A 24,326-nucleotide genomic window follows, 5' to 3' on the forward strand; every position below is an offset into this window, starting at 1 on the left:
CCAGTGTGAACTCGCTGGTGTATCAGCAGGTGGGATAACTGAGTGAATCCCTTCCACACTCAGAGAGGTGAACGGTCTCTCCCCAGTGTGAACTCACTGGTGTATCACCAGGTGGGATAACTGAGTGAATCCCTTCCCACACTCAGAGAGGTGAACAGTCTCTCCCCAGTGTGAACTCTCTGGTGTATCAGTAGGTGGGATGACTGAGTGAATCCCTTCCCACACTCAGAGAGGTGAACGGCCTCTCCCCAGTGTGAACTCACTGGTGTATCAGCAGGTGGGATAACTGAGTGAATCCCTTCCCACACTCAGAGAGGTGAACGGCCTCTCCCCAGTGTGACCTCGCTGGTGTATCAGTAGGTGGGATAACTGAGTGAATCCCTTCCCACACTCAGAGAGGTGAACGGTCTCTCCCCAGTGTGAACTCGCTGGTGTATCAGTAGGTGGGATAACTGAGTGAATCCCTTACCACACTCAGAGAGGTGAACGGCCTCTCCCCAGTGTGAACTCACTGGTGTATCAGCAGGTGGGATAACTGAGTGAATCCCTTCCCACACTCAGAGAGTTGAACGGTCTCTCCCCAGTGTGAACTCACCGATGTGTTTATAGCTGGGACGGATAGTTGAATCGTTTCCCACAGTCCCCACATTTACAGGTTTTTCTCCAGTGTGACTGCGCTTGTGTCTCTCCAGGTTGGATGATTGGCTGAATCCTTGCCCACACACACAGCAAGTGTACAGTTTATCCCCGCTGTGAACAGTGTTTTTTGCTTACATGGTCAAAGGCCGAAGATATTCAGGTCCCGATGAATCGAGTGACTCCATCAGGTCTGGATGTGATGTTTATTTCGAGCCTCTGGTCGACAATTCCTCCCCGTTTAATACCCTGTAAAGTGAACTTCTGTAAAGTAAAGTGAAAGAATAAGAATAGAACATAAGAAATAGGAGCAGGAGAAGGCAATACAGCCCCTCGAGCCTGCTCCACCATTCAATAAGATCATGGCTGATCTGATCATGGACTCAGCTCCACTTCGCTGCCCACTCCCTATAAACCTTTACTCCCATAATCGCTCAAAAATCTGTCTATCTCCGCCTTAAATATATTCAATGTCCCGTCTTCCACAGCTCTCTGGGACAGAGAATTCCACAGATTTATAACCCTCTGAGAAAAAATTCCTCCTCATCTCAGTTTTAAATGGGCGACCCCTTACTCTGAAACTATGCCCCCTCGTTTTAGTTTCCCCTATGAGTGTGAACATCCTCTCTGCATCCACCTTGTCAAGCCCCCTCAGTATCTTTTATGTTTCAATAAGATCACCTCTCATTCTTCTTAACTCCAATGTGTAAAGGCCCAAACTACTCAAACATTTCTTAATAAGTCAAACCCCTCACCTAAGGAATCAACCTCGTGAACCTTCTCTGAACGGTCTGCAATGCAAGTATATCCTTCCTTAAATACAGAGACCAAAACTGCACGCAGTACTCCAGGTGTGGCCTCATCAATACCCTGTACAGTTGTAGCAGGACTTCTCTGCTTTTCTTGTCTATCCCCCTTGCAATCCCAACTTCTCCAGTCTATCCAGGTAACTGAAGTTCCTCATCCCTGGAATCATTCTCGTAAATCTTTCCTGCACCCTCTCTAAGGCTTTCATATTCTTCCTAAACTGCGTTGCCCAAAGCTGGGTCTGGATCACTGGAACCTGAGACTAGTCCCTCACACACTGAGCCTCACATTCACACACAGTTCAGCTGGGTCTGGATCACCAGACCCTGAGACTGGTCCCTCACACACTGAGCCTCACATTCACAAACATTTCAGCTGGGTCTGGATCACTGGACCCTGAGATTGGTCCCTCACACACTGAGCCTCGTTTCACACACACTTCAGCTGGGTCTGGATCACTGGACCCTGAGACTGGTCCCTCACACACGGAGCCTCATATTCACACACAATTCAGCTGGGTCTGGATCACTGGACCCTCAGACTGGTCCCTCACACACTGAGCCTCACATTCACACACACTTCAGCTGGGTCTGGATCACTGGACACTGAGACTGGTCCCTCACACACTGAGCCTCACATTCACACACACTTCAGCTGGGTCTGGATCACTAGTCCCTGAGACTGGTCCCTCACACACTGAGCCTCACATTCACACACACTTCAGCTGGGTCTGGATCACTGGACACTGAGACTGGTCCCTCACACACTGAGCCTCACATTCACACACACTTCAGCTGGTACTGGATCACTGGACCCTGAGACTGGTCCCTGACACACTGAGCCCCACATTCACACACACTTCAGCTGGGTCTGGATCACTAGACCCTGAGACTGGTCCCTCACACACTGAGCCTCACACTCACACACACTTCAGCTGGGTCTGGATCACTAGACCCTGAGACTGGTCCCTCACACACTGAGCCTCACATTCACACACACTTCAGCTGGGTCTGGATCAGTGGAACCTGAGACTGGTCCCTCACACACTAAGCCTCACATTCACACACACTTCAGCTGGGTCTGGATCACTGGACCCTGAGGCTGGTCCCTCACACACTGAGCCTCACATTCACACACACTTCAGCTGGGTCTGGATCACTGGACCCTGAGACTAGTCCCTCACACACTGAGCCTCACATTCACACACACTTCAGCTGGGTCTGGATCACTGGACCCTGAGACTGGTCCCTCACACACTGAACCTCACATTCACACACACTTCAGCTGGGTCTGAATCACTGGACGCTGAGACTGGTCCCTCACACACTGAGGCTCACATTCACACACACTTCAGCTGGGTCTGGATCACTCGACCCTGAGACTGGTCCCTCACACACTGAGCCACACATTCACACACCCTTCAGCTGGGTCTGGATCACTCGACCCTGAGACTGGTCCCTCACACACTGATCCTCACATTCACACACACTTCAGCTGGACCTGGATCACTGGACTCTGAGACTGGTCCCTCACACACTGAGCCTCACATTCACACACACTTCAGCTGGGTCTGGATCACTGGACCCTGAGACTGGTCCCTCACACATAGAGCCTCACATTCACATAATTCAGCTGGCTCTGGATCACTGGACCCTGAGACTGGTCCCTCACACACTGATCCTCACATTCACACACACTTCAGTTGGGTCTGGATCACTGGACCCTGAGACTGGTCCCTCACACACTGAGCCTCACAATCACACACACTTCAGCTGGGTCTGGATCACTAGACCCTGAGACTGGTCCCTCACACACTGAGCCCCATATTCACACACACTTCAGCTGGGTCTGGATCACTCGACCCTGAGACTGGTCCCTCACACACTGATCCTCACATTCACACACACTTCAGCTGGGTCTGGATCACTGGACCCTGAGACTGGTCCCTCACACACTGAGCCCCACATTCACACACACTTCAGCTGGGTCTGGATCACTAGACCCTGAGACTGGTCCCTCACACACTGAGCCCCATATTCACACACACTTCAGCTGGGTCTGGATCACTCGACCCTGAGACTGGTCCCTCACACACTGAGCCTCACATTCACACACACTTCAGCTGGATCTGGATCACTGGACCCTCAGACTGGTCCCTCACACACTGAGCCTCACATTCACACACACTTCAGCTGGGTCTGGATCACTGGACCCTGAGACTGGTCCCTCACACACTGAGCCTCACATTCACACACACTTCAGCTGGGTCTGGATCACTGGACCCTGAGGCTGGTTCCTCACACACTGAGCCTCACATTCACACACACTTCAGCTGGTACTGGATCACTGGACCCTGAGACTGGTCCCTGACACACTGAGCCCCACATTCACACACACTTCAGCTGGATCTGGATCACTAGACCCTGAGACTGGTCCCTCACACACTGAGCCTCACACTCACACACACTTCAGCTGGGTCTGGATCACTAGACCCTGAGACTGGTCCCTCACACACTGAGCCTCACATTCACACACACTTCAGCTGGGTCTGGATCAGTGGACCCTGAGACTGGTCCCTCACACACTAAGCCTCACATTCACACACACTTCAGCTGGGTCTGGATCACTGGACCCTGAGGCTGGTCCCTCACACACTGAGCCTCACATTCACACACACTTCAGCTGGGTCTGGATCACTGGACCCTGAGACTAGTCCCTCACACACTGAGCCTCACATTCACACACACTTCAGCTGGGTCTGGATCACTGGACCCTGAGACTGGTCCCTCACACACTGAACCTCACATTCACACACACTTCAGCTGGGTCTGAATCACTGGACGCTGAGACTGGTCCCTCACACACTGAGGCTCACATTCACACACACTTCAGCTGGGTCTGGATCACTCGACCCTGAGACTGGTCCCTCACACACTGAGCCCCACATTCACACACACTTCAGCTGGGTCTGGATCACTCGACCCTGAGACTGGTCCCTCACACACTGATCCTCACATTCACACACACTTCAGCTGGACCTGGATCACTGGACTCTGAGACTGGTCCCTCACACACTGAGCCTCACATTCACACACACTTCAGCTGGGTCTGGAATCACTGGACCCTGAGACTGGTCCCTCACACATAGAGCCTCACATTCACATAATTCAGCTGGCTCTGGATCACTGGACCCTGAGACTGGTCCCTCACACACTGATCCTCACATTCACATACACTTCATTTGGTCTGGATCACTGGACCCTGAGACTGGTCCCTCACACACTGAGCCTCACAATCACACACACTTCAGCTGGGTCTGGATCACTAGACCCTGAGACTGGTCCCTCACACACTGAGCCCCATATTCACACACACTTCAGCTGGGTCTGGATCACTCGACCCTGAGACTGGTCCCTCACACACTGATCCTCACATTCACACACACTTCAGCTGGGTCTGGATCACTGGACCCTGAGACTGGTCCCTCACACACTGAGCCCCACATTCACACACACTTCAGCTGGCTCTGGATCACTAGACCCTGAGACTGGTCCCTCACACACTGAGCCCCATATTCACACACACTTCAGCTGGGTCTGGATCACTCGACCCTGAGACTGGTCCCTCACACACTGATCCTCACATTCACACACACTTCAGCTGGATCTGGATCACTGGACCCTCAGACTGGTCCCTCACACACTGAGCCTCACATTCACACACACTTCAGCTGGGTCTGGATCACTGGACCCTGAGACTGGTCCCTCACACACTGAGCCTCACATTCACACACACTTCAGCTGGGTCTGGATCACTGGACCCTGAGGCTGGTCCCTCACACACTGAGCCTCACATTCACACACACTTCAGCTGGGTCTGGATCACTGGACCCTGAGACTGGTCCCTCACACACTCATCCTCACATTCACACACATTTCAGGTGGGTCTGTGTCGAAATCTCGACCTCCGAAAAGAATGACTACGACACTTACAGCTCCGGTAGAAGTTTCTTTAATTTACTTGCGAGCAAGGGGCAGATTACACTCAGTCAAGGGCTAAGTGAACACCTCCGAAATGGTTCAGTTTAACAAGTTATTTATACAGTAAAACCCAAGTTATGGCCTCTCCCTGTGTATTGCTCTGTCTCACAGTTAGTGAATACAGATAAAGAGTTAATTACTATATCCTGGTCCTGACATGGTATCCAGATATTTCCTTTTGTCAGGGTTATCAGTTGGCCAGCCGGCCATTACTCCATGAGTCATAGGTAATGGGCTATCACCTGTCTTGTATTGTGTCAGGAAAGTCCAATTTCCTGGTCAGTTTATCTGTTTGCATCAAATGGATGAGTTCTCTGCAAGAGATAATGGCTAGAAGATAAGGGTGGGGTGACATGGAACTTCTGTAGTGTAGTCAATAGGAGAGCACCATGGGGGTTACTTGTGTCAGCAGGACTTGTCTCCTAGCTGTCTGATGGCCATCAGCCATCTCAAACCAGGTTTAGCTGTTTGTGCAAGCTGACTGCTTAAATGCAGAAAGTTCTGGAAGGGCCAGGACTCCATTTTGATATATATATATTGCAAAGGGCACACAAATACCGTATGGTATCAGCTTAGATAAAAATACATTTCCACATTCCCCCATTTTGTCCTTCACAAGGACAACTCAATCCATTCTGATCTTGTACAGTCTCTCCATTTCCATTTCCACACAAGAGCCTTCAGCAGTTTTTGCTACCATAACTCTAGCCGTGGTCTCGGTAGGTAACATAGTTTCTCCAACCCTGGCACAGCAACACTTAACGATGACAAATAATAGATACATGGCGAAGACTATCAGCAGGAATATGATCAAACCCTGTACCACAGATTTCCCCAGGGCTCCCAACCATCCTGATGCCCAACCCCACAAGGTGATACCGTCCTGGCCAAATGTCTGTTTATACTCTATTACCTTTTTCCTGATGTTTTCAGCTAGACTGCCGATATCTTCTGATTTATCTGGGATATACATACAGCATTCTCCACCTATTAATGCGCATGTTCCTCCCTCCTTGGCTAGGAGATAATCTAAGGCCATACGATTTTGGAGAGCCACTGTTACCATAGCTACCATTTCGTCATTTATCCCTTCAAAGGCTTGGGAAGTTGCGTTGGCTACTGATTCGACTAAGTTAGCCAGTTCCCGTAACTGCCATTCGGTCGATGCTATTCCATAGGGTGGCACCATTACCTTGAGTATTCCGTTTAGCCACGTCAAATCCCGTTTAAACCTGTGGCTTCCATAGGCCTCCCTTAGAGTCCTTACTGATCTGATAAGGGGTACCACATAACCTAAGTAACAGGACCCTGTCCAGTCGGCTGGTAACCATGGGTAGGCTTTATGGCCACAAATAAAGTAGGTGCAATTATAGGACGTCAGCTCCTGGTCCTTTTGCACTGTCCCGACTCGAGTGGTCTCACCTTCCCACCCTTCACCTGGGGCTTTGTTATGGACCGTTGTCCAGCCAACGGTTGCTATCTTTCTCTCAGTGGGATTAGTTGTGGCTTGCCATTTAATCATTTGGGAACACTTGCTGCGTCCCATTTCTGGTCCTGTCGTCTCATTACTCACTCGGCATATTATACCTTCAGGATTTCTTATTCTGGGAGTAATGCTTTGGAAGGGAGGCTGATGGTTATTATCATAATTGGGCTGGTACCATCCCTGGAAGGCTGTAAGTTTATACCCTGCCGACCTCCATTCTGTTTGCTCCTTCATTTCTGGCCCCTTAGTTAGTTTTGTCCTATTTTGCACTGTCAACCATTCTACCATTTCTGATTCGTTAAAGGGGACAGATCTCAGGGGAATACCCCCCCCTGGAGTGGACATATACATGGGAACATATCCAACAACTCAACAAGTTACTTTCTTAAGCATACTTATGACTCAGTGCCATAAATACGTTTACGTGCAGTTCCCTTCGGTGGTGGGTCTGTACCCCTGGTGTAATCAATAATGTGAAGTAAAACCCTGTCAATCCCAGCACCATCAGTCCCCATAGTCCATACAGTTCCTTATTCAGTCTTCCTTTTTCTGTTCCTCTGGTTCCTTCTTCCCTTCCTCCTGGTCGGGTGCCCGTTTGCAATGGGATGCGTGGATCCATGTTGTTCTTTCCTTTACCTTGATTGCAGTATTGGTCGCCAGCAAGACCTGGTATGGTCCTTCGAATCTTGGCTGCAGACTGCTTTTTCTTTTAAAAATCTTGATGTAAACGAATTCCCCTGGCTCCAGGTTATGACACTTCCCTTCCGCTGGCTTGACTTGGGCTTCCTTTACCTGTGAATGAAAGCTGGAAATACATGTGGTTAGTGCAATACAATAATTCAACATATTTTCCTCCATTTTGTGGATGTCCATCTGTTTTGCAGTAAATGGTGCTGTAAAAGGTAGTCGTTGGGGATGTTCCATAACTATCTCATGCGCTGACAGGCCTGTTGTTCTGTTGGTTGCAGATCGCATTACCATCAAAGCTGAGGGCAGCAGTTCTGTCCATTTCAGTCCAGTGTCATTGCATAGTTTTGCCAGCTTATTTTTAAGCATTCCATTATATCTTTCAACAAGTCCAGCTGATTGTGGATGATAACTGCAATGAAAACGTTGATTAATCTGTAAAGCTTTACACATTTCTCTTATAACAGTTCCCGTGAAATGTGACCCGTTATCACTAGAAAGCTTAGCAGGGATTCCGAAGCGCGGTACGATTTATTTTAACAAACATTTAGAGAACACATCTACAATAACTAATACATACTTGAATCCCATACACATAGCTAATTCAATAAAATCAATTTGTCAATGTACAAAAGGCCCGACTGGATTTGGGTGGAAGGCAGATTCAACTTTTTCCGTCTTACCCGGATTCATTGTCTGACAGGTAACACAATTTTCACAGATTTGTTTTGCAATTGCCGAAATACCTTGTGCATACCAAGTTGCCAAAATATAATCTGCCAATCCCCCTTTGCCCGCATGTGTGAATGTATGAACACATCGGGCAATCCATGGAAGTAAGGATCTGGGGGCCACCACGCGGCCGTCATGGTGAACCCATATTCCTTCTGGATTCTTATAACATTGATCCTTCATCCAGGTCACCACCTCCTCCATACTGGCCTGTGTCTGAAAGTTCAGCACGTCATTAATAGTGGGTGGCGGGTCTGAGCAATTATTTTTCCTTAGTGGGAACAATGACACCTGCATCCCCCCTTTTGACAGAGCTGCTGACTTAGCTACATTATCAGCTCTGGCATTCCCAAGTGCCACCTCATTCGACTGGCCTGTATGTGCTTGGCATTTCATAATGGCAAGTTTCAAGGGGCATGGAATGGCTCGCAGGAGATTTTCCACTTGTTCTGCATTTTTGATAGGGGTTCCTGAAGAAGTCAGGTACCCGCGAATCTTCCAAATTTGTCCATAGTCATGTGATACCCCAAAAGCATACCTGGAGTCAGTGTAGATATTAACTGTGTGTCCTTCAGCCAGAATACAGGCTCGAGTTAACGCAAACAATTCGGCTTATTGGGCTGAAAACTAGTCTGGAATAGAGGCTGTTTCGACAACATTAAACTGAGTTACAATTGCATAAGCCGCTCTAGGTTGGCCCCTATCATTTCGTAGGGCTGATCCGTCAACATAGTACACTAGATCAGGATTACACATTGGTACATCTGTTAAATTGATACATGGTTTAGTCACTAATTCGGTTACCATTTCACATGAATGGGGTTCGCCGTCGTCTTCCGTGGGGAGTAGAGTGGCTGGATTTAAGGTAGTGCATCATTTGATGATAAGGTTCGGATTTGATAACAGTTCGACCTCGTATTTAGTGGTTCTTGCAGAGGTTAGGTGTTGGGTGGCACACTTAGTAAGTAAAATCTCGACAGAGTGTGGGATAGACAAAATGGTCTGATGATTTAGAGTTATTGTCTGAGCCTGTTGCATAGCATAATAAGCTGCTGCCAATGAAGGAAGACATCCTGGTAGTCCGCGTGCCACTGGGTCTAGTTGGGTACTGAAATATGCTACCGGTCGCTGCCTGTCCCCATGTAACTGAGTCAAAACAGATTGTGCAAAACCCGACCTTGTGATGCACAAATAAGTTGAATAGCTTAGTGTAATCTGATAATCCCAAGGCTGGTGCTGAAGTGAGGGGCTGCTTAAGACTCTGGAAAGCATTCCGGGATACTTCATTCCAAATCCTTCTTTAAGAATTGTGAGAATATAGTAGATTCATTCACAGCTCGTAGGTCATTGACAAACCTCCATTTGTCACTGTTGGGCTTCTGAACTGGAAGAATCGGTGTGTTGCACGGACTTATCATTTATGCCTATAGTGATTCCCAGATCACAGAATGTAAAGTACTTGTTTTCTAATCTTATTAAAGGCGTCCAAACCCAAGATTTTTCCAATACACCCAAAATGTTGATCAAGGAGATCACCTGAAATATCTCAAAATCCCAATTCAACTATTGTACTGCCACTCTTTATCTAAAAAAACAAATCCTCTGACTGAGCTAGAAGCTTTTGTACCAAGATTTTACACCAAGGACAATGAGAGTGTACTCCCCCAGCCTGCACCTCGAGAGACCCACAAAGGCTTTTAAAAAAAAAAGTCATTACAACTTTTAACCAGCGGGACAATGTCTCAACAAACCTATCCTTTGTGCATTTCCTAGCTCCGTAACTTCTCATCCGAATAAATCCACACCTGCGCATCTAACTTAAAATGTCTTAAACTTCCCACATACAGGGCAACACTATGAAGGGTTAAAAAACGTCACTTTGTTTGAAAAAGTGGGTGGAGCTAAAACAAACAGGCAGTTACACAACCTTTCCAAACAGGCTTCCAGACACAAGGAAAAAAGACAGAAGCACTCTCATTCAAAGACAAGACATTCACAAAAGTCTCTCTCCATTCAATAAAGCTTTTTTTTTTGGCTAGCTTTATTTTTTTTGAATCCATAAGTCACTATCAGGTTCTCTTTTTTTTTACATTTGTTTTACTTCCTCTGTTAATTTTACATGGGCTTGAAGAATCGGAACCCAGGCCTTTTCTATTACTTTCCTTTTTTTTTCTAACTGGATCTCTGTTTATAAGACACTCCTCTAGACATGTTGTTCTCTCTAAATTAAATGAACCATCGGGTGGAAATGGCCTGTTTTCACCCTCAGTCCACTTTACCGTTTTTGTTTCTTTGGTCAATAGAAGACTGACCACAATTCTGGAGCATGACATAGGCTGCTGTGCCTTTTGAGGTGTTTTAACTTGCTCGGGAACCTATTCTGGATGATTAACATTTTCCACAGTTTCTGATCTCACAATCCTTTCGGCCAAACGAGTTCTCTACGCCCACTTCTCCTGGCCGTTACGTGGCCTGAAAAGGCTCTTAATTCGGGCTCAGTCTGGGTGTGTGAGATATGTTGGCACGAACCAACCGTAGTTGATCAATCAGTTACTGTTTCTTTTCTTAATCAATCCTTGTGTTTTTTTTTCCCGAGTCACAACTTTCCCGAGTGACTCTTCCCGTTTCTCTAATGGCAATGACTCACAAAGGTATTGCACACAACAGTATAACAAGGACAACAAACAATATTCTCAGTCTGCGTTGTACGCCACTACAGACCGAGTCCTTAACTTATCCTAATAAAAAAAACTGATAAAACTTATGGTTCCGTACCCAAACTCTTTGATCGATTGCGCTTTCTTTTTTTTTCTGTACTCTTATCACATAAGAACCCCTTCCGAATTAAAAACAATAAAAATCTTGTCACATAAGAACCTGGAACCCTTTTAGATCGACTAGCGCTCCCTTACCTACTGAAACCTTCCCCGGGCTGTTTCTAGATTTTTCCAGAACCTGTTCTCTTCTGCTGGCGAGCTGAGAAAGAAATGGTTACAAAAAATACCTTTAGCTTTTAAATGCCGAGTGTTGTAGATTGCAGTACCTCAGCTGTGGACAACAGTTTACATGTGCGATTCAACAGTGAAGAAACCTCTTGTGAGCAAAGGCTCACCTTGTTTGGCCACTGAAGCCTTTCACTGGAGAGGCAATATGCCTGTATCCGTTTTACTCACAGGACAGATAGTATGCATCTCGGTGGAACCTCCAAGAAGTAACTGTCGAAATCTCGACCTGCGAAAAGAATGACTCCGACACTTACAGCTCCGGCAGAAGTTTCTTTAATTTACTTGCTACCAAGGGGCAAGTTACACTCAATCAAGGGCGAAGTGAACACCTCCGAAATGGTTCAGTGTAACAAGATATTTATACAGTAAAACCCAAGTTCTGGCCTCTCCCTGTGTATTGCTCTGTCTCACAGTCAGTGAATACAGATAAAGAGTTAATTACTATATCCTGGTCCTGACATGGTATCCAGATATTTACTTTTGTCAGGGTTATCAGTTGGCCATCCATCCATTACTCCATGAGTCATAGGTAATGGGCTATCACCTGTCTTGTATTGTGTCAGGAAAGTTCAATTTCCTGGTCAGTTTATCTGTTTGCATCAAATGGATGAGGTCTCTGCAAGAGATAATGGCTAGAAGATAAGGGTGGGGTGACATGAAACTTCTGTAGTGCAGACAATAGGAGAGCACCATGGGGGTTACTTGTCTCAGCATGACTTGTCTCCTAGCTGTCTGATGGCCATCAGCCATTTCAAACCAGGTTTAGCTGTTTATGCAAGCTGACTGCTAAAATGCAGAAAGTTCTGGAAGGGCCAGGACTCCATTTTGATATATATATATTGCAAAGGGCACACAAATACCGTATGGTATCAACTTAGATAAAAATACATTTCCAAATCTGGATCACTAGACCCTGAGACTGGTCCCTCACACACCGAGCCTCGCATTCACACACACTTCAGCTGGGTCCGGATCACTGGACCCTGAGACTGGTCCCTCACACACTGAGCCTCACATTCACACACACTTCAGCTGGGTCTGGATCACTAGACCCTGAGACTGGTCCCTCACACACTGAGCCTCACATTCACACACACTTCAGCTAGGTCTGGACCCTGAGACTGGTCCCTCACACACTGAGCCTCACATTCACACACTCTTCAGCTGGGTCTGGATCACTGGACCCTGAGACTAGTCCCTCACACACTGAGCCTCACATTCACACAAACTTCAGCTGGGTCTGGATCACTGGACCCTGAGACTCGTCCCTCACACACTGAGCCTCACATTCACACACACTTCAGCTGGGTCTGGATCACTGGACCCTGAGACTGGTCCCTCACACACTGATCCTCACATTCACACACACTTCAGCTGGGTCTGGATCACTGGACCCTGAGACTGGTCCCTCACACACTGAGCTTCACATTCACACACACTTCAGCTGGGTCTGGATCACTGGACCCTGATACCGGATATGCAGCGAATGAGTTAGGACAATGGCGGGGTTTTCCTGCAGAAAGTGAGCCTCAGTATGTTTTCGGTGAAGGAGAGCTCGATAAATGTGACACTATTTTACTGCTCACAAGGTTAGAATCACATTGCTGTCACGGTGCCCAATCTGACCTTCGGTCACAGATATCTGACAGCACGCAATGGCCACCTGGGTCATTTCTTCCTGAGAAGAGTCTGCAGCTGCCCACACACTGTCCTACTGGTTCTCATTGCCAGTGGTGTTGTTACTCTGCAAACACCATTGTACATCGACAGCGGGAAAGGGGACTCGCTGCTGGAAACACCACCGTTCACGGACACCAGGACAATAGACTCACGTCCGGAATTAACATCACTTCAGTTCCAATAAATTCCACAGAGCCGCAGGTGATGGAGAAGCTGTTCGTGAACTGGAGAATGTAAACTTTCAAAGACAATTCATGCTGATTGATATAATGATCTGTTTATTATTCTCCAGGCAATTCCACACACAAAAACCAATACAGTTATCATTCACTTCCTGATATTCTTCAGCTATTAAATCGAAAGGTGTATTCTCCTTTTACACTCCCCTGGGATAACCCATGTGTTCTGATGTTCTTTCGGCAATAAACATTCCATGGTCACAACATCCTAAACCTCAATGCTGGGACTTGTATCTCTTTGTGTCCACGAGCATGATTTTATCCAATTAAACTGCCACTGCTGTTATAACCCACTGTCTACATAATGGTCTTCTACCTTGTTCACAGACACTTACATAGGAAACCGCAGGCCTTGTCAGATATTGTCCAGTGTGATGTCTGAAGAAGCCTGGGCCTGAGTTGGAGCCTGCTGAGGTTCAGGTAAAATATAACTCAGGATACGATATGTGATGTAATGCAGGTCTTATGTTGGGAATTGCTCTGAACTTTTCTTTCCTGAACTAAATTAAATAATATTCTCAGAGGATACTTCAATCCATTTTTTAGTTCATCTCTGAATTTAGTCTGGGTTACTGCATAAATACACGTGTTTGTACAGCAACTCAAAAGCAGCAGCATGTAGCTGGTAAAGTCTGCAATGAGCATCGGGTCATTGAAACCTGTAGAATAATAGTGGTTTGTAATTCGGTACAATAAGAAATATATCACATACGCCATCCAGAGCAGTATGAAGTTACCGGATATAGCGAAGAGTAAGATGATGGATTTCCTTCGGTTCTCCATCTCCGGATCATTGTGATTCACATCTTTCTTGCTGCCCCTCAGCCTCCTGCGGACTCTGCTGGCCGCCAAAATGTATCGTACAGTCAGAGCATTGAGCAGCAGTATCAGGAATATTGGGAGCAGTGGGGTAAAACAGCGGTTAATCCAGTCAAATGCTACCCAAGCAGTTACAGTGTAATACTCGGGTTTTGCATTACAGCCCCAGGGTACATGGTCGATTGTATAGTAGGGTTCAAAAGTAAAGAACCAGGGGATGTTTTTTATACAGAACAGCAGGCACACGGTTCCTATAACCAGGGATGCAGTTTTCTCGGTGCAATATTTAGTCCTCAGCTTCTGGCAACAAATGGTAACAAAACGATCGAAAGTGAAAGCGATGGTTAACCAGACAGAAATATCGGTGACTGCACGCATCAGCGCTGTGAGGAAAGAACACACAGGTGTGATGTACAGGAAGGTAGTCGGGAAATAATAATCATTAATCCGAAACAGTATCACATCAGTGATAATGACCAGTAGATCCGCCGCTGCCATGGTCACCAGGTAGCGAGTGATACATCTGGAGAGACCGCACTTTCCCCGGGACAGGATCACAATCGTCACCACATTAGCTGTAAAAGGGAAACACACAGGAACAGGGAATCAGCCGTCAGGTTACAGCAAGGGAGCCAGTTACACAGGATTTGGTGTGAAATGTACTTTACTGCAGGATCTGGGGACTGGAACTGAACTCTTTACCGCTGCTAGAATTGTCTAGCAGAACAGGATTTTAACATACAATTGCAATGTTAAATATCTATGAGTGTGCGTTAAATACCCGAAAATAAACGATTCACAAAGAGTATTGAATATACAAATAGACTCTGGAAATTTCCTCGGAGCTGTTACCCTTCTGCCACTGCAACTTCGTAGAAAGTGGTGTAGAAATCCACCGGAGTTCCGAGTAAACTACTGGCCATTTAAATGTAGGAATAAATGGACAGTGTGAGAAGGAGTTATGGATAATTGCGAAAAGTAGCAGTTCAGTGACAGAGGAGGAAATGAAAAGAAAACTATTTGAAAATAAGTCATGAATGGTCAATTCTAAATTGGGAGATGTTTGGGGAGCGGTGAGAATGACGCCTGACCGAAATGCAGTGAATGCTAAAGGCGAACAACCGAGGGTGAGACAAAGTGCGGGAATTGGGTCCGTGGACAGGAAAGGGGAGCGGATACAAGGTGTGTGTACGAAATGGCTCAGAGTTCTCATGTTGTGTTCGCAGACTGGAGGCGATGAGTAACGACCTTTGGACAAACTACTGTCAAACACCATGATAATAGGGGAGTTGGTATGTTTGAACTCAGCCAAGTTGCAACAATTATGTTTATAATCCACCAGATAAACATTTAATCTGAACAACTGACTTCTTGGCCGGAAGTCGCAGGTCTTTACATTGGTGTCTTGTACAGTGCAAACCCCATCTGGACAAACTCTAACAATAACCACAAGCGGGAGAAGTTCAGATGTGATCATGAACAAACAACTTTATCTTGCACCTTCTTCTGTGATCCTAGGAAAAATATACATTCCAAAGTACACAATGGCACAAGGGGCATAATCTTCAACTCGCTTTTGACGCCTCTAATAATGGAGCAAACTTCAGAGGGAGCTGTGGGTGGCGATCTCTAGACCGAAGCAAAGATACAGTACAAGTGACAATAGAGGCTGCAGTCCAGCCCAGGAGATAACTGCCGAGATTCAGCTTCAGAAAGGCTCCGTGGTAAGGTCTTAGCTCTGAATTGGCAGAATCCATCTTTAATATTAATCCGGCACATAGCAATCTGGAGAATCTGTCTCTCTGGTGAGAAAGACTGGCGGAAAGTACATCCCAGGGGATGTGGGACATTATATGTACCTGAGCTTCCAGCACAATCTATCAACAATGTAAGATATGCTCAGAAATGTTTGATTCCGATTCCTTGGTAAGCAGGATAGTGTGACATATAGCAATTGTTCCAACTTGATATACGTAAAGAGCTCCATGTGATCATTAGTAAAGAAATAGAGACAGACAGAGAGCGAGAGAGAGACTACATATACAAAAGAAACATCGGCACTGCAAAGATATCCTGAACAAGATAAGGCGGCTGGTGTAGAAATAATTAACTGCATTCCCGTTCAACTGTGTTTAGACAATACAGTCTTATCTGGGAATTAAATTACATGGGTATATGAGATTAATATAGTTAAGTTTGATTGTGTGATTATGTGGGGGGGGGGTGGTGGTGTGGTTACCATGGATACAGAAGTGTAATGGAAATCTACAGAGAAAAATGGACAAAGTAACTCTGAATCAAACACAAGAGATGGGCCGTCCTGTGCTATTTACAAGACGGAGGTGGGCCTCCTTCTTGAACCGCTGCAGTCCGTGTGGTGACGGTGCTCCACAGAGTTGTTAGCTGGTGAGCTGCATGAAATAATGGCGAAGATATGAGGAGATAATATTTCCGACTGGGCTTTGCAAACGGCCAAATCTGTCAGTAATTTATGTATCTGAACTATAGAGCCACATAAAAGTTGGTAAAATCATGTTCCCTGTTCAGTATTTGTCAAATCACTTAATTAATTCAACAATTGTAACATTATTACAACAACAACAATAATTTCTAACTATATAGCGCCTTTATAAAATTTCCCGAGGTGCTTCACAGGAGTGATATAAGACATAACAAATAAATTTGGTCCGAGCCACATAAGAATAAGTTACGACCGATGACCAAATGTTTGGTCAGAGGTAGGTTATAAGCACTGTCTTCAAGGAAGAAAGGGAGTTATCGAGGCGGTGAGGATTTCGGGAGGCTGTTCCAGAGCTCAGGGCTCGGACAGCTGAAGGCACGGCCACTAATGTTTGAGCAGTTATAATCAGGGATGCACAAGAGGGTAGAATTTGAGGAGCGCAGACATCTTGGGTGTTTGCGATGCTAAAGCAGATTATAGAGATAGCGAGGGATGAGGCCATGGAGGGATTTGTACACAGAAGGAGAATTTTGGAATCGAGGTATTGTTGAACCGGGATCAATGTAGCTCAGCGAGCACAGGTGGGATTACGTGCGAGATTGGACATGCACTGGCGAGTTTTGAATGAGCTCAAGTTTACATAGGGTAGAATGTAGGAGGTGAGCCAGGAGTGTGTTGAAGCTGTACAAACTAGAGGTAATTAAGGCATGGATGGAGGTTTCATCAGCAGAGGAACTGAGGCAGGGGCGGACACGGGCAATGTTATGGAGGTGGAAAAAGGTGGATTTAGTTATGCTGCAGAGATATGGCCAGAAGATTATTTCCCGTTCTAATAGGATAGCTAGATTGCGAACTGTCTGGTTCAGTCACAGACTGAACACGGGAGAGGGATCGAGTCGTTGGTTATTGAACACAGTTTGTGGCGGGACCCAAAGAAAATGCCATCGGTATTCCCAATATTTAATTGGATAACATTTCTGCTCAACAAGTACTGAATGTCGGACAAGCAGTCTGCCAATTTAGGGACCTTGGAGGCCTCGAGAGAAGTGGTGGTGAGGCAGAGCTAGGTATCAGCAGCCTACATGTGGAAACTGAAGCTGTGTTTTCGGTTGATGTCGGCAAGGGGCATCATATAGTGGAGAACAGGAGGGGGCCAATGATACATTCCTGGGGAACAAGATATGCAACGAATTATCGTGAGAATAGAAGCGAATGCAAGTGATTTTCTGGCTACGATTAGGGAGATACGGATGGAACCAGGCGTGTACACTCCCACCCAGTTGGAGAGCCATTGGTGGAAAATGGATTACTCAACCATATCAAAGGCTGCGGACCGGTCGAGAATGATGAGGAGGGAAAGTTTATCTTTGTCAATGTCACAAAAGATGCCATTTGTGAGTTTGATAAGAGCAGTTTCGGTAGTGTGGCATGGTCAATAACAGACTGAAGGGTTTCAAACATGGAGTTCCGGGAGGTGACAACATGTTCAAGGACTTTGGAGTGGAAATTAAGGTTGGAGAGGGGGCGATAGCTTGCAAGGCCAGTGTGGTGAAGGGTTGTTTTTTGAGGAGAGGGGTGATAACGGTAAATTTGAAGGAGAGGAGCTTGGTGGGAATAGGGTCAAGATCAAGTGAGCAGGAAGTGTGTCTCATGGATAAGATGAGCATGGAAAAGTCAAGAGGGGCCGATCAGGGAGAGACTAGAGAGATATGCGACTTCATGGCTAGGGCAGGCTGGAAAGTTAGATGATGTTTGACCCGTTGGGCTAGAGGAAGGAAGAGAAGTGGCAGAGGCAGCTGATTGGGTGGTCTCAATCTTTGAGACAAATAATTCCATTAGCTACTCACACTTGTTGTTGGAGGTGAGTGTGTAGGAGACTGGGGAGAGGCGTTTAACAAGAAGGTTAACAGTCGAGAATAGTAGCCGGGGGTTATATTTCCATTCTAGAATGATGTTGGAAAAGTGAGCAGTTTTAGCAGACACGTGTAGGGCCCGATAATACTTTATGCAGTCTAGCCAAATATGGCGTAGAATGGTTAAATCAGTTGTCCGACACATCTGTACAAGTCTGCGGCCCTTGTACTTGAGTGAGCGAGACTGAGGGCTGTACCAGCGGAAAGGCCAGGGTGAGAGAGATTAATTGTTTTAATAGGAAATAGGGCATCAAAGGTGATGGTGAGGGGATATTTGGGGAGATTGGTGGCTGCAGAAATGTCATTGTCAATTAATTCATTATCTCCTCGGCTTAAACAGGGTCACATTTAAATATTGGTGATACCTGATTAACAAATATTCTCGTAACAAAACGATTTGACAATTATTCTTGTTTCTATTTGCAGCTGCTATATAATGACAGGACAAAAAGGGAAACAATGTCCTTCTCTCACAGAATCCAAACACCACTGTTGTCAGTTACAAATCAACATATCATTACTACTGTGTCTTAATATTTCTATTTTCCAAGCTCTCCATCCCTTCAGTTTCTGGTTCCACTGCCAGTGCAATGTCCCAAATATAATCATTACATGTGTGTATAACTGATTGCAAATATTTAAAAAAGAAATTCGTGGCTACGGACCATAACTGTGCTTGGTGCACGAATTCAGCTCTGAATAAATACATCACCACTATGGTTTCAGGATTTCCTTAAAACACAACCTTATTTGTCAGAAATGGCGTGAAATAAAACACGTGTATTTTACACTCCAGCAAAGTTAATATGGCCTTTCACTGTTTGTCAGAAGATGGTTTCTAAAACTTCGTAACATACCTTGTAATGTAACTAAATGTATATCTCTACTACAGCAAGATCCACAAATACAACATCTGATTGGTAAAGTTGGCTAAGGTTTGCGTTATTCGGAAAAACTGCCATGGGAATGCCATGCGAATGTCAGACTAGATTTTCGACAGGTTGGGTATCAAACCCAAAAACTTCTGATTCAGATGGGAGCCCCGGCTGTTACATTTAAAGGCCAGGTAGATAAGTTAACCAGAGCATGCAAAGAGGAGAACATTAGCGAGGGGTTCCTGACGCTGCTAACGATTAACTGAAACAATTCCACACTCTAACGACATCCCACTATGTGAATACTGGGCTCATTCTCACATGGAACCGCATTGCTCCGAGACATTCCATGTAAAACAATGTTAGATTTTGAGTTGGAGATTCAAAAACATTGTAACGTCAATAAACATCTCGCAGAGTTTGGAGGGAATGGAGGAAAGATATTCTCGGAATTTCCGATAGTGACCCAAATCTGACAAATAATCACCTCAGGACCGACAGAACAATGACTAGGCCCTCGAGGTAATGCAGCGAGACACGGATTTATGCAATCGGTAACCTGTTAAAATGAGTGCTGGAAACTCTATGGGCTGCAATAATATCATCGGACATTTTTTCCTGTAGAACATTCAGATACACTGAAATTGGACCTGCGATTACCGGAAATCTCATTGCAGAAATGATGACTCTGGTGCTTGACGTATAGGAACGCAGGATTAGATCATTCTGCCCCACAAGCCTTTTCCACCATTCCAGTAGACCATGGGTGATCGGCACCCTCACTCCAATTACCGTCTTGGTTCCATATCCCTTGATACCCTGACCTTGACACATCTATCGATCAGAGTCTGTAAATTTACAATTGACCATTAATTGACAGGATTTTGGGAGAACGAGTGTAAATTTCGACTAAACTTTGTGCGAGAAAGTGTTTACTGATTTCACTCCTACACGGCCGAGCTCCAATTTTAAGATAATGCCTTCTGGTTTAGATTAAACCGCCATCGGAAACAATTTCTGTGCCTCCACGATCGAACACTTTATCTATTTAAATAGCTCGGTTATATCACGTTTCACCCTTCTAAACACAATGGAATACAAGGCAAGGTTATGTAACCTTTCCTCATATTTGAATACTTTAAACCGTGGTATCAGTCTGGTTAACTTGTACTGAAACCCCTCGAAGGCCATTCCATCTATCCTGCGATATGTTGCCCAAAACTAACGTATATATTCCAAATGAGATCAGAACAAATCTCTGTACAGCGAGAACAGCACGTCCTCAGTTGTAAATATCTTCCCCCTTGTGATAAAAGCCAAAATTCTCTCAACATTTATCCCGATTCTGTGGTTCCTTCCGTGCAACCAACTATCGATCCAAGTCGTAAGATTACTGCTAATTACGTGGGTTCCCATTTTTATGAATAATAACTGAAAAACATTATCAAAGCAGGGACTTAACTGAAAATGTAATACAATTTGAGACGATGGGAACAGACATTCCAATGCACCGAGTACTGATCATATTTATTGTTAAAATTACCGCAGCTGACAAAATATTGAATGGAAATTACAATTTGGCGCTTTTGCTTCACAAACTAAGCACGTCACCGGGAACACCAATTACCACGCTGAGAACTGGAACACCACAAATGGTAATAAAATAAATCCAACAGTATTGATCTCTGAGAAATGATGGGGATTCTTGGTGCGGCACATGTTACAACGGACCATTTGAGCTGATATAGTGAGAGATACTCTTAATAATACAGGGGCGAAGCTTGCAGTAGTATCATTAAGCTGCATTGATCCTGAGATTTGTGAGAGTCAGCGGGACAGTGAGACAACTCACTTCAATCTGTTCTCATTGAGTAACCTCTTCAAACAGACTCTGCAGAGTGTTAAAAACAACAGCCGTAATATTGGACTTTAATGCTGATCATGTTTCTTCAAACACAAACATGCAAGGCAATTTATTAGTACAGGGTGGTGGGAACTCAGGAGACATAATGTGAGATTTCAGTTTCGCAACTTAAGTGCGAAAGTTAGTCAATGGTACTATGGGTGATAAAACACGCTGGTTCGATACCCTGGGCTCTGCCACGTAAACTGTAAATGTGAGGTAGAGGAATGTAACACAGACACAGATTCCAGCGCGATATGACAGATGTGTTTAAAATTATTGACAGGATGGAAGAAGATAGATAGAAGCAGACTGATTCCAGTAGATGTGTGTTGCAGAACGAGGCGCTGTAGAAAGTAGATGAAATAGAAGACAATGGGACAGAGAGAAGAGAGAGCGGGAGAAGCTTTTTTATACAGGGGTTGGGGAGGCGGTGGAGTTCAGTCACATGGATAGAGGGTGAGGCAGAAACTGTCAGAATTCAAAGTAGATTGGGTCCGTGGCTGGAGGAAGAGGCGATAAAGGGATATGGAGACCGGGTGGGTAAATGTGACTAGAAATTCCTCAATCTCTCAGTATCTGAAGCGAAATTAAAGTGAATGTGTGTGGATCACCGAGCGGACAGACTTACTGAGGGTACAGTCGATGTTCTATCACCCTGCAAGCGTTTGGTCTGAACAATAAATGTGTGCGATTAGTATAAAGGGACCTGACCCGGCATGGAGACGGGGCTTTGGTTAAAATGCAGGTATTGAATCTAAAACGGTTTTTTAAATGTGGACAAACCCAGGACAGCTGCATAGAGCGCCGCTGCCTTGTTTCAATCGCTCTCTCACAGCACGGATTCCCTGTCTGACCTATACCGCTGCAGGAATGGATGTGACAGAAACCAGCTGCCTCCCACCGGCTGAAGACAGAACAATCTCCGCCGGGAGGGTGAAGGCGGGTCTGAGAACAGGCTGGTCACCGGTCAGTGGAGAAGATGAGGGAGAGAGTCTGTGTTCCTGCATGGAGCACAATCCCACTCTCGGCATGGATTGTGATCACCAGGAATAATATCCGGCACTTTGCTGGAACCAGACCGAGAACAGCGGGTAGATTCTGATTAAAGGGACTGAACAAATCCCGGTCCTGACTGTCTGAATTCCCAGGTATATGTCCATGATCGGCTGTCAGTGTCCGTCTCCACAGCGGGAGTCAATGGGAGACAAACTGGAGCATTTTACAACAAGCTGAATGTTCAGTAAAATATAATCTGTCAGATATTACCGAGTGTTACGGGAAAGGAGAGCAGGCACGGAAACATGGGATTAATATAATCCATTGAATCACTCATTGCACGATTCTCAGATAAAACCGAACCAGTTTGAAAGAATTTACATGGGGAAATAATCTGAAGCTTTTATGGGGTGTTAAAGAAAATTAGAAAGGCAACAAATGATCAGTCACTTAAAAAGGTAGAGCGGGAAATACAGTCACTGACTTTCAGCCTTTTAACTGAATTGAGAAGAATATTTTAAAAATATAATTACTGAAATAAGAGCAGGAATAAAGTTAATCCCAACTTTATTCACGACGTCAGTAACGGAATTTAATCACTTACCGGGGATTCCCACGGCTGCTATAATCGGATAGTAAATCATTACCGCCTGTATAACTGGTGGTAACCAGGAAAATGGATAGGCAACAAACGGAACTCTCATTCTGTCCGAGAAGTGATGATGACTCTTGGCACTGAACACAGGGCTACAACTGACTGTGAGATGAGAGCTGAAGAGAAAAACGTAATTATAATTGCGGGAGATTTCCCGTGGGACCATGAAAGATCAGTTGCATTGATATTACTTCCAGTCATTTGGCAGCACGTCAACACCCTTCACAGTAATGTTTGTGCTGCACTAATTATATCCAAACTAATAATACAAGTGTTTGACGTGAAACCACCCAAAGATTGGAGTGATATTTTGCTCACATTTCTAACGAACAATGGACAGAAAGCCGGGCTCTGCCGGCAATGCTGCACCACATTTAACAGAAGCAGCTCCAGTTTTCCTCCTGGTATGTGAGACGGTTAAATCCTGTCGATGCACAAACTGAATTCTCCGAATTCTGAAACATGTTTCAATGTTTACACCACTCCGGGCGTTCGTCACTCATCCGTTTCACTGTGGGAGTTCTGGTTGGCAATTGAATCAGAAATATATGTCTTTAGCACGGAAGAGGTCGGGCATTGCACTAGCACCTTGCAGAAAAATGAATCTAAATTATAGTGTAAAAAGTTGCTGAATTAATAGCGGAGAAAATGCAGTCTCATACTACAGCTCACTCACTTATTTTGCCTGCATATCGTAAAATTGTCAAAATAATGCTTGAATGAAGCTCAACAAGAAATTGCAAAAATTCCGCTGTCTGTCAATACAATTCGGAGAAGGATAAATGATATGTCATCTAACATTGAAGAAAATGTAGCCCAGAAACTTACAAACTCGAATTTTGTTTTGCAAATGGACGAGTCTGTCGACATTATTAGTAAAGCACAATTATTATCATTTGTTCACTTCATGAATGAAAACGAGATATTGCACCAATTTCTGTGCTGGAGAAAACTTCCAGAAAATGCTAGAGGTCAAGACATGTTTGATTCTGTGAATTCATATTTAGAAGACTTCAAAATTTCATGGGACCCATGTGTTGGAATCTGCACGGACGGTGCTCCATCTATGGTGGGATGTGTCAAATGATGCATTACCCTCGCAAAAAAAATAATCCAAATATCTTATTCACCCATTGCTTTTTGCATAGAGAAGCACTTGTTGCAAAGACATTACCACTAGAATTAAAATCTTGTTAGATCAAGTTGTTAATATTGTAAATTATATAAAATCAAGTGCTTCAAAAACTCGCTTGTTTAAACAGCTCTGCAAAGCTATGGATGCACAACACGAATGTTTACTTTTGTATTCAGAGGTAAGATGACTTTCAAAGGAAAAGTCTTATGTCATGTATTTGAACTTAAAAGAAGAATTCTCAGTATTTTTGAAAG

General features: G+C 45.1%; 1 protein-coding gene across 1 annotated transcript; it reads right to left on the minus strand.

Annotated features, from left to right (window-relative positions):
- Positions 1–795: 795 nt before the first annotated feature.
- On the minus strand, positions 796–22,926 carry LOC139249768 (probable G-protein coupled receptor 139). Its single transcript, XM_070872557.1, has 3 exons — positions 22,887–22,926; positions 13,799–14,706; positions 796–900 (listed from the first exon to the last, which is right to left on the minus strand). The coding sequence occupies exons 1-3, from the start codon at positions 22,924–22,926 to the stop codon at positions 796–798; spliced, it is 1,053 nt and encodes a 350-aa protein (XP_070728658.1).
- Positions 22,927–24,326: the final 1,400 nt, after the last annotated feature.

This window comes from Pristiophorus japonicus, unplaced genomic scaffold, assembly GCF_044704955.1.
Source record: "Pristiophorus japonicus isolate sPriJap1 unplaced genomic scaffold, sPriJap1.hap1 HAP1_SCAFFOLD_332, whole genome shotgun sequence".
In the NCBI taxonomy this organism is placed as follows: Eukaryota; Metazoa; Chordata; class Chondrichthyes; family Pristiophoridae; genus Pristiophorus; species Pristiophorus japonicus.

Bases quoted from the DNA above. Each gene is read 5' to 3' on its own strand.
- LOC139249768 (XM_070872557.1), bottom strand. From the start codon at position 22,926: ATGATTTACTATCCGATTATAGCAGCCGTGGGAATCCCCG. The intron at 14,707-22,886 runs GTAAGTGATTAA...TCCCTTTTACAG, and splicing joins AGCAGCCGTGGGAATCCCCG to CTAATGTGGTGACGATTGTG. The intron at 901-13,798 runs GTTCAGAGCAAT...TTTACTTTACAG, and splicing joins ATTTAGTTCAGGAAAGAAAA to AAGTTCACTTTACAGGGTAT.